A 10,820-nucleotide genomic window follows, 5' to 3' on the forward strand; every position below is an offset into this window, starting at 1 on the left:
TTTGAACTTTATTAAGGAAAAAAGCACAAATCAAATTTGTATTAAAAAATCAAAGGCAAGAAGAGACACTATCATAGATTTAAAAAAAAAGTATTTAATCCCTGTTTTGGTGATAAACAGGAAGAATTCCATGGTGGTTTTCACATGGGAAAAGGGAGACTGCAGAGCACCATGGGGGCTGCAGCTGGCCCTACCAGCTCAAAGGGTACCTCCTCTGTGTGGAGTGTGGAGATGTTCTCACCACCCCTTTACTTATCTCCCCTTCCCTGAAACTGCTTTGCTTGTGTTCAAGCATTGAGAAGTAGTTAAAAGTTTTCATATTCCAAACTGGTGTAAATTGCCTCCTGTGTGGAAATAAACAACAGCTTCAGCCAGGCTCAGTACTCCACAGTCACACCTTCCACTTTGTGAGTTTATGTATTTCTTTAGGTGCATGGTTTGCCCTGTGGTCTCCTGGAGTTTGGGAGTTTCACACCTCCAGCTCTCCTGCCTTACCTGTCTCACATTAAGCATAACCAGGCCAGGAAAAAACTGAAGCAGAACAGATAACACTTGGGTAGTAAATAACTGTATGGATATTTCAGTAGTAGCAACCATTTAACACTGTCCAGAGGTCTGAAACACTTTAATGGCAATGAAATCATCTGGGGTTGCCAGAAGCACCCAGAAGCACCGATTTAATAGATTATAGCACCATGTAATAGATATGTATCTGTAGGTACGTAATAGGTATGTAATCAATAGCTCATGAAAGCCCCGAAAATTATGTCAGGTATATCAAAATATGCATGGCAACATTTCCTAATTAAGCAAAAGAAAAGCCAGCCTCTGTGTGAAGCATTGGATGGAACAATGTTATCAGACCTCTCTGGGTAAACACAAAGATTGTATAAAATAGGCTGTTCCCAGGGAAAGCAGCACGTCTCCTCCACCCGCCTTCCAAGAGCAATGGATCTCAAAGTGACCTGTGTGCTCTCCGTTGTTCTCGTCATAGCCCTCAGCACCTTGGCAGGTGCTGCACCATGTAAGTACATTCATCTGCTATCACCTTCACAGGTATGTATGCGGGCCTCGTCCTACTGACTATAACTGCGACAAGAGCATGGTTCAGGTTTACATATCAGACAGCGAATGTCTCTCTCTGGTGAGCATCCAGCTTTACCAAAGCTGGAGTCTACTTTATAATCTTTCAGAGAGATCTATGGCAAAAATAAAAAGACTGCAGGCGAACTGATGTGTTGCTGGAATAACCAGGAATCTGCTTCAAAGGCAGAGAGACAGACATCCCCAGGAGCTCGCCAGGACTGGAACAGGATCTAGTTTTGTCTACATAGTCCACTGACATTTATTTTATGCTACTTTGTCACATTAGTGCAATTGCAAAAGAATCTATCAGCCTCCTTAGTGAAAGACAAGTCCTTTAGGCAACTTAAGAAAGCAAGTAACTCCATGACAGACACCTAGGATATCGCAGGAATTTCTTGGTTGTGGATGACTATGCAGCAGACTTAAAATGTTTAAAGTATAGTGCAACTATTTGCATGTAAACCTATGTTTTTATAGACACCTGAGGAGAATGCAGATATTTTCTGTCTTTATGCTCAAGAGAAGATGTGGATGAATCATCCCTGGCAGTGTTCAAGGCCAAGTTGGATGTGCCTTTGAGCGACCTGGTCTAGTGGAAGGTGTCCCTGCCCATGGTAGAAGGGTTAGAACTGGATGACCTTTAAGGTCCCTTCCAACCCAAACCGTTCTGTGATTCTTTGATTCTATGATCATATGAATGTCTACTGGATCTTTAACTCTTTCTTTTGTCACAAGATGGGCAAAGCAACAAACATTTACTAGCATTACATTTTGGGTTATGGAGCTTTACTGTTTAAAGTGGTCTATTTAAAGTCTACAGATCCCACTGTGCTGGGCTGGCTTGGCTGCAAGTGGGACCACAGATTCTCAAAGGATAGAGTACAACCCATACTGAAATCAGTGGGAATTTAAGAGCAGCTTTTAAACTGCACAGGTTCTGGACGTGGCAAGGCACAGAAAAGGTACACTTGCAAAGTCTAGGGAAAGAGCATTGTTCTCAGTGGACATCTGACAAATGCATTTCAGCTAATGGTTGAGCAGACTGACACCCAGTAACTTGCTACTTTGTCCTGAACAGCAAGATGCCAGTGTAAAATGGAGCCCAAGGAGCGGAGCAACTGTGGCTACCCAGGAATCACAGCAGAGCAATGCAGAAAAGCTGGGTGCTGCTTCGACTCTTCAGTCCCTGGCGTTCCCTGGTGCTTTTCTCCTAAAGCAAAGAAAGGTAGTGCCTCTGATTGTGTGAAAATGTGTAACCATGGAGCAGTTCTGCTTTTCTCTTCAGGCCAATTAAATGGCCACAAATCTCTGTTAGAAGGCCACTTGGCAGTAGAATGCAAAGTCAAACCTTGCTTACACATGAGTCTTCTGTCTCATCCACTTCACATAACATATTTTCTTCTCCTTCAGTTACCAAATGTTATCTCTTCCTTCTACTTATCAAATAACCCATGCTGATTATTCAAAACCTTTTTACTGCCATTTGTGTTCTTGTTCATTGTTAGAGCAGGGGATCCTCAGCACTTATTTAAATGGGTTTTCTATGTAGCTGAGGAGGAGTTTAACACTACATGTCAAAGTCCTGAGTACATGAGTCCCTCTGTAGTCTTTAGATACCTGTACAAAAGACCACGGGCATCCTGTAACTTCCAGGTTTTTTGCTCTTTTCTCCAACCTGTTTTGGTAATTGTTTCTTCTTCCTCTCTTCCTGTTTCCCAGCCTAAGTCAACTTGGTGGTTCTTTTTTTTTCTCTCACATTTTTGCTCCCAGTTTTAATTCAATGAATTCTCAAAAATATCCCTTGGGAAATCTTTTTCTCCATTAGATTTTCCTTCTGAAGCTTCTGAATTCCTGCTTCTGTTTTTTTGCCTTTGTATTCTCAGAGGGTAAGAGCTGCTCTCAAGTCCTTCAAGGAATGGGTGTATATTTTACATTATGCTGAATGGAAGCCACATTTGCTGGGCTGAGTGCGTGACTCTTTCTTAGGAGAACTTCAGGGCAATCTCAGCAACTGCAGAGGTGAAAGGAAAGGAAGTGAGGGTGCAAAGGCAATGTTACCCAATGAAGGAACTTGATATGAATCAAGATTGGTCAACAGGGCTCAGAATTGTCAGAGGAATTGTGCTTTTGAACACTGTTGGCATTTAATGAAAGAAATGAAAACCAAGTGGCAGCCCTTACAGTGCCATTTTGTAGACTTGCATTCCTGAGCAGAACTGTTTCAGGAGAAGAAAACTGAACTATTCAGGCCAGATGGTATAACCTCTTTACTTGTGATTTTACTTTGAATGGCCTGGATGAGCTGTGATTTCCTCCTAAATGACCCACATCCTCAACTTGATATGCTGAAGAGGCTGGTTTTCCTCTCCCCATACTAGTCAGGCTGCTCTGGGGTTAGCATTGGGTCAGATCATGAATATAGCTTGGTCTGAGGCCAGTGTCTGTGGTATCATTATGGAGGACACATGGCTTTTCACCCCATTGCTGGATCTAGGAAAGGTAAAGTTGGGTCACTGCCTACCTACCAGATACTTCTGGGGCAAATTTTGCCCCCTCTAGCCCACACAGGCAAATCCACACCCCCGGTATTTAGTTTTGGCTAAGAGGCACGGTAAGGATTTGGGTGAACCTGCTGGCTGAAGTTGGTACGGAGAAGTTCATCACGACTGTCGTGCTTGCTCACTGGCCTCACCTTTGTGAATTATGCCACCGGGTAAACAGAACATAAAGTAACATTGCCTCCTTCCTTCCTTGGCATTGGCTTTACGCAGTTAGGAAAGTATGTCCTGCTGATTCTCGCGCCAGGATAAACTGCGGCTTCCCTGGCATCACGGCGAAGGAGTGTGAAAAGAAGGGGTGCTGCTTCAGGTCACATCCTGCTGGTGTCCCCTGGTGCTTCTACCACCGCATGGTGGAGGAAGGTAACATCCTGCATGAGATGTCCCCACATCCTGTTGGATCATGATGGCAATGCTGAACCCAGTCATGGTGTGCTGTGCCAGTCTGGTGCGGCAGGAGGGAGCAAGAAGGGGTGTCCCACTCTTCCCACTGTGGGTGCAAGAGCTTCCTCACCTAGAGCATGAGCGGGAAAGATGTGGCTAAACTCTAAAGAGCTTGGATTTGCACAGAGGGGTGGGTGTTGCCAGTGCATGTGAATCAGGGATCTGTGGGCAATGTGGCTGAACAGGGAGTCTGGGCTGACATGTGAGCTCAAGCCCTCAGCTAGAGCAATGGTAAAGGTGCAGCTCCCCAGCTCACACCTACTTTATCATAAGAGATAAAAAGCTTTGCTTTAGAAATGTGGAATGGAACATACGAAACTTCTGATCCCTTACTTCTGTTTTTTTAACTGGGATTAACTTTTCATCATATATAATGTAGATGACCAAGAGCCTCAGCCAATTCCAACCCACCTCACAGCGCATTTTGAGGAAGTGTATTCTGGGGAAGCCATCACTAAAAAATCGACATTTTGGTGTCCTGAACCTAGGCAAAACACTTCCTAGCACCTTGTGTAGTTTGTGGAGAAAACACGTCCCTTAACCTGCTTCTCCTCTTTACCTCCCCAGCTTGTTAAGAGAGAAACTTTCATCAAGAACCCTGTGGTCACTGCACCTTCTCTAAAGGGAAATGACAGCTGGAGGTCCCAACTCAGACTTCATAGTTTGCAACAGTTATGTTTTCTACGTAATTTTTACCTTGGATTGACTCCTTTCTGACAAAAAGTTACTTGCAGCTTTTATTCTTTTAGTAGGCTAGTACCGTGCAGGTTTTCACTGTAATAAAAGAACTATGATGTAATTTTTGAGTTCTCTGCTGTCTTTATTTTAAAGCAGTGTATTTCTCTGTTTCCCAGGAAATTTGACATCTTAGCAACCCACCAGTGACAGAGTAGTCACTAACACTTCCAAAAGGAACACGGCACTCAGCTTTCTGTGTTAGCTGTACTTCACACTCGCAAGCAACTGCTTGAATTTGTTAGTTGATACATGGCTTCACATGGGCGCTTGCTCTTCTGAATACCAACAACATTCAGTGTTCCCTTTATACAGCTATAGCTGTGGGTTTGGACTTTTTTTCCCCTAGAGACACAGGGAAGGATGCCTTTGTTATCTGACAACTGATCTGGTCTGACTCGTATGCCTCCTGCTCCTCTGCATTACCCTGTTTCTGGTGCTGTCAAGCCCTTGGTGCTGTTACCAGCAGGACATGGAATAGCTCAGAAAGGCAGGTACCCACCAGGTCCCCTACCCAGCCCAACATAGGCCCTGTCTGCTGGTGCAACATGCAGCTGAAACACTGGGCACTCTCACTATTAACCAGTATCTCCACAAGTGGATCCCATAGGTCATGCTCAGCGAAAGTCTCTGCAACACTAAGATCAAGACACAGGTCCCCCTGACCCTGACCTATACCTGAAATAGAGCCTGCTGTGTCCCACCAGATACAGGAGGAACTCCTGGTCTCCAGGCCAGTGTGGCTGCTTTGTCTTGGGTGTCCTTATTTGGCAGCACAGCAGCTTGAATACTTCCCTGCTTCAGCTGAGCGAGAGCACAGTGAAGAGCCTCTAAGAGCACCAGTGGGAACAGAATGGGTATCATGAGGCTGCCACAGGAGCGACCCATGCTCGGGGCTTAGCAGGAAAGAACAGTTGTGCAGGGTTGTGCTGCAAGGAGGCAGAAAAGGATGGCGGCATGTACCTCCTTAGAGAGTTTGCCAAGTACGCTTTTGTGATAAATAAGTTTATCCAAGCGGGAAAAATCAGTCATTCATAAAACTTCATTATCTCGTTCTTAAAATAGTTTCCATAATATGATATGAATATGATAGGATATTGGGTATAACTTAAGTGATAAACTGGTAAGTGCACTGAAGGCCTTTGAAGGTCTTTGCTGAGGAAGGTTTGGTGCTGTAGCCTGGGTGAATTTGGAAGGCCTATGCACAGTGTGATCACAGTAATACTGTGCTGCAAAATCTGGGGCTACAATTGGGTGCATTTATCAGGTTAACAGGAATCTCACTGGGAGAAAGAATGAAAACACAGCCACACCGAAAGGGTAACTTTAACTGGTGCTGTTGGAAACTATCTGCAGGGGCTGAACTTAGGCTGCCAGTTAGTGCTTTTTTAGGGCAAAGCTCCCACTAAGCCACATGTACTCGCCAGAAGTCTTTTCCTTCCACAGAGGCACTGACACTATGTGGAAGAGAGTGTAAGGGGGCATGCAGGGACTTCGGGGGGAGAGGCTCAGATGAGTAACTGCTCCCTACTCTTGTCTCACCTTCACAGATCTCTGCTGGGGCTGTGGCAGTGAAGCAGGTGCAGGTCAATGGTCCTGCTGAGATTCACAGCATTCTGGGGCTGTATTTGGCTTTGCAAGAAAAACTATGAACAGAAATGTCTTAGTAAAGGGGGTGGTGGGCACTGTGGTGTCTTCTGCTCCAAGATCTGATGGGGAAACTAAGCCTGGCAAGGCACAGGAGCTGAAAATCCTGGAAACTGCTTGAGCCCCTCTGTTAAAATGGTCTGCATGTTGGCATGGAGAAAACAAGCAGTGACTGTTCAGGAAAGCCATGCTGATAGCAATCTAACCCCAAAGGGATGAAGCTTGAGGGGCTGAACTTGCTCACTTGCTGTCCCTGAGTATGGTGTCCCGTTAATTGCTGTGTGGTGAGCATCAAATCAGTACCAGCATGCTAAGCCAGGGCACTGTGTCATGCAGGTGCTCCAGACGTTTGAGGTTAAAAGACAGAGTTAATTGTTTATAGCACAAAAAATTATGACCTAAGAATCTGTCATCATCAGTAAGTGCTATGAGATGATGGCTACTCTGGGAAGTTAGGTTAAGTAAGTGCCTGAGGTATCTCTTTTATCCACACCCACCCAAATGCACTTGAAAAGACTGCCTAGAATTCTTAAAATTAACATTTTTGGTGAGAAAACAAGCTGACAAAACAGATTAGAAGACACAGCTGCTGAGGATTTGAAGATGGCAAGTAGAGCCAAGGTAGAGCAAAGTGAGATCCTGAAACAGGCATGCACACCAAAAATGAGTGTGCAGAATGTGATTCTTGCTTTCCTAGCCAACCTCATGACAGATGCCCAAGAAAGGCAAAACACTGCATGGGAACAGAGGCATCCTGGCTGCTGGTAACTGACTGCCTTTTGGAGCTCACAGTCTTGCCAGCAAGTAGACACAAGTAGATATGTGCAGTTCATTCATTTTTTTTGCATTAATAGATTGACAGTCTTCATGATCTAGCATGATCGAGATAGCTCCAATTCGTTGGATTGTGCAAAGTCTGTCCTTTCCTGTCCCTTCTCCATCTTCTTCTTCCATTCTTTTGGCTTGTACTTAGCTTTATCTGGCACTGGGAAGAGAAATTAAAACAGAAACTTTAAAACTGTTTTTAGTGTCTTGGGCAGCCTGTTTTCAGGCTGGCTACTCTACCTAGTTAATCTGTGTAATGGAAAGAAATCTGAGTGTACCCACAATGCCTTGAGACTGATGGTTGCCCACACTGGGTCATTTCAGATGTTCATCTGGCCCTTCATCCATCATTGACCAAAAAGGTTGCCTAGGGAGAGGTGAAGGATCCGCATATAACAAGGCTTCTCTTCTAACAAAATGCAGAACTGTCACAAATGTGAATCAGTTTTAACAAGCAAAGGTGAGAAGCTCAAATGAAGACTTACCCTTTGTAGCTCTGCAATTCTACTTGAAAAGCCACATCACTGTAAGGTGAGTGAATAAGCATATGAAGTTCTGAATGTTTTCCTTGCGGGAGGAATAAAGAGTAGGCCTGCTTCATGTTTTTTGTCAACAAAGGTACCACTGGAATAGGAATCAATCTCTGTGACACAAAGCATTTGTGATGAGGAGGCTATTACACACATAATGAATGATATTTAAAATCACAAATGACTGGTAGTCCTAAACTGACTGTAATCATGACAGCTCTTGCAACCAATGCTTCACTCCTAATAAAAGCTGAATAGAAGATATTTGCTATTGCAGATTGGTTGCCTCTGTGGTTCTGCAGTGTGTGAGGATATTCTACTGTTTTTTACAAGCAATTGTAGCCAAGGGAAGGGTCTTGGAAATCATAAATTTTGAAGCAATGCAGGAAAGCTGTGTTGGGCTGACATGGAGAATTAACGAGAGAAAACTAGGACAAGCAAGGAGCACAGAGCAGATGGGTGCTAGGAACAAAGAACAAACCTGTAGCAATGTGAAAAAATGATATAACTGAAAACACCTCCAAAATGGTGTGTTTTCATGTGCCCACTCACTTAGGAGCCCATTCCCAGATGTCTCTGGAAATGGTATGCTTTCTGCTACAGCAAGTATCACATACCCCCTCTGGGAAAGCTGCTCAAAAGAAATGTTTCAGACAGAGTGCTAAACCAAAGTGAAAAAGAATGCAGAAACTGACATCTTCCTCTGTTGGGAGCAGCTAAATTGTGTGGTTTTGCCACAAGTCTCTAAGGGGCTACTTGCTTCACTAAAGCTTGAAAACTTGACCATGATGCCCTCAAGCAGCTTGAAAAGCAGAAGGTAAAACACAAGAACCAAATCTGATTTCCCATGTTAAAACCAGGCAGAATGATGAACTCAGGACCCAGATTCAGTTACTGGGATGTTGCCCTTGCTGCCTGGCTGAGTCCAACAAAGGGGAATGCACTGCTCTGGGGTGCGGGTTGCAAAACATTGCTTGTGAGCAAAGCTCAGGTGAGTTTCAGAAGCTCTCAGGTGAGAGTTTCCCAAGCAGCTCTCTACTGGAAACAGAAGTCATCTTTAGGTAGATCAGCCCATTATTATTCTGTAGACTTCTCTCCTCTGAACCTTCTTCTAAGGCATTTGAAAACTGCCAGTGTCAGTATATAAAACAAGGAGCTGCCTGCCTACCTAAGACAGCATGCATGGTCACTGTCCCGGTACACCCCACCAGGTACGCAGTGGGAGGACGAAACTACAGATGTGATCTCATTACAGGAAAACAATGGCCAAACAGACAAGACTTGCTTAAAATGTGTGTGCTGCAACGCATAATTCATTCAAGTGCTAGAACTAATGGGTAGTGCTTGCAGATGCTATAGAAGAGGATGCTGTTTTGTTCAAGTGTTTGCAGTCATTTGGTGCTACAATCCTTGCTAGTGAATAGTAAAATTTATGTGTGCTATCAGAGGTGAGCCATCGGAAAAAATACACGTAGTCTTCTGCTGGAGACACGTCTATCTCTTAATCTAGCTATATCTAGTGCTATGTGAGCACACTTTGTATATACTCTTTGTGGCACTCGGAAATCCCCCTCAGAGGTGGCACTAGGCAATGACAGGCACTTGTAGGGTCTTGCTCACATCTGTCTCTGAATTAGGTCTCCCAGGCTGCCTTCAACACACACTTTCATCTCTGAGCATAACAGGTTTGTTTTGAAAAACAGAAACTTTGAGGGATTTAATACTGAAATACCACAATTGAAATAAAACTACGGAAGTCTTGAATTGAAGTACTTCACTGCAGCTGAGCCAAACAGGTTCATTGCTGAACTTGTTGCAGAAACTCTAGGTAATCCCCAGGGTTCAAAGCCTGTGGAAGTTAGATGGGTCTGACAAAACACAGGAGTGGCCTGACGGTTGTTTGAAAGCAGGTATCGCCAGTTGGATGATCGTGGTCTGTGGTGTTTCCAGGAAGCTTCATGAAGGGTAGGTTTGGTTAAGTAAAACCCGGCCAGGACATGTGCTCTTGAAAGACTCTTGATAAAGCTATGAAATCTACTTAATATTTGACTCTATAGATGCTGGTGGGGATGAGCAAGAACCTGCCCAGCAGAGATGAACTGGTGGTGTGAAAAGAGAATGACTATGAACGAGAAAACAGTGGAGGCAAATAGTGCAATAGTGAAGTGGTTTTGCATCTAGAGGCTGATAATAGATCAGATTCACATTTTGATAACATTTCCCATCTGTGGGGGAGATCAAGTACTGACTTCCTTCTCAGCCTTCCTATGTGTGTGTGAGCAGACACAGAACCAAAATATCAGGCATCCAGCAATGCTGTTGCACAGTTAATACTACACAAAAAATGCACAATATTGAAAATATCTTCAAGGCACTGAAAAACATAAAAGAAACCAAATAAGGCTACAAAATTGAAAATAAATAAATAAATTGACGCAATTAGTGCCAATTTGACTAATCCATCCCTTGACAGCTTTTCTGCCCTAAATAGAGACTGCAACATACACTTCCCTGCCGAGCCCTTTATTAAGGCTCTCCTAAGTCAAGATGTCAGTGCCAGCATCTGACAGCACGACAGCTGCTCATTGCTCACAGGGGCACTGCACAGGTCCTTATATCTTCTCATGCTGAAAAAGGTGATCATTCTCACCATAGCAGCTTTTCTGGTTACCAGTGGCTTTCAACCTGCCTTATGAAGCAGGTTTTAAATAGATAGCTATTAGAAAATGCAGTATAAATTGTACTGTATTTTCAAACACTCTTTATGTATGAATCCATTTGGAGTACACAGTGGATGGTAATGGCATGTGAGGTGTATTAATTTTTGTGGCATTGCTAATGAGTAGTTTATGGTTGGCTTATTTAACAGCATTGACTGTAATATAAAACACTTAAAAGTAATCTATGCTGCCACTTGGGCTATAGAGGACTCCTGTTCCTTTTTTTCTCCTATTGGCATGAGGAGGCATCTAATTCTTGGGACTGTAATTCCTTC

At 43.8% G+C, this 10,820-nt stretch overlaps 1 protein-coding gene across 1 annotated transcript; it reads left to right on the forward strand.

The window, feature by feature from the left end:
• Positions 1-908: 908 nt before the first annotated feature.
• Positions 909-4,051, forward strand: LOC101870344 (trefoil factor 2). Its single transcript, XM_005151811.3, has 3 exons — positions 909-1,024; positions 2,165-2,311; positions 3,858-4,051. Exons 1-3 carry the CDS (start codon positions 949-951, stop codon positions 4,049-4,051), a joined length of 417 nt encoding a protein of 138 aa, XP_005151868.1. The 5' UTR covers positions 909-948.
• Positions 4,052-10,820: the final 6,769 nt, after the last annotated feature.

This window comes from Melopsittacus undulatus, chromosome 2 (assembly GCF_012275295.1).
Source record: "Melopsittacus undulatus isolate bMelUnd1 chromosome 2, bMelUnd1.mat.Z, whole genome shotgun sequence".
Taxonomy (NCBI): Eukaryota; Metazoa; Chordata; class Aves; order Psittaciformes; family Psittaculidae; genus Melopsittacus; species Melopsittacus undulatus.

Bases quoted from the DNA above. Each gene is read 5' to 3' on its own strand.
- LOC101870344 (XM_005151811.3), top strand. From the start codon at position 949: ATGGATCTCAAAGTGACCTGTGTGCTCTCCGTTGTTCTCGTCATAGCC. The intron at 1,025-2,164 runs GTAAGTACATTC...TGTCCTGAACAG, and splicing joins CTTGGCAGGTGCTGCACCAT to CAAGATGCCAGTGTAAAATG. The intron at 2,312-3,857 runs GTAGTGCCTCTG...GGCTTTACGCAG, and splicing joins TTCTCCTAAAGCAAAGAAAG to TTAGGAAAGTATGTCCTGCT.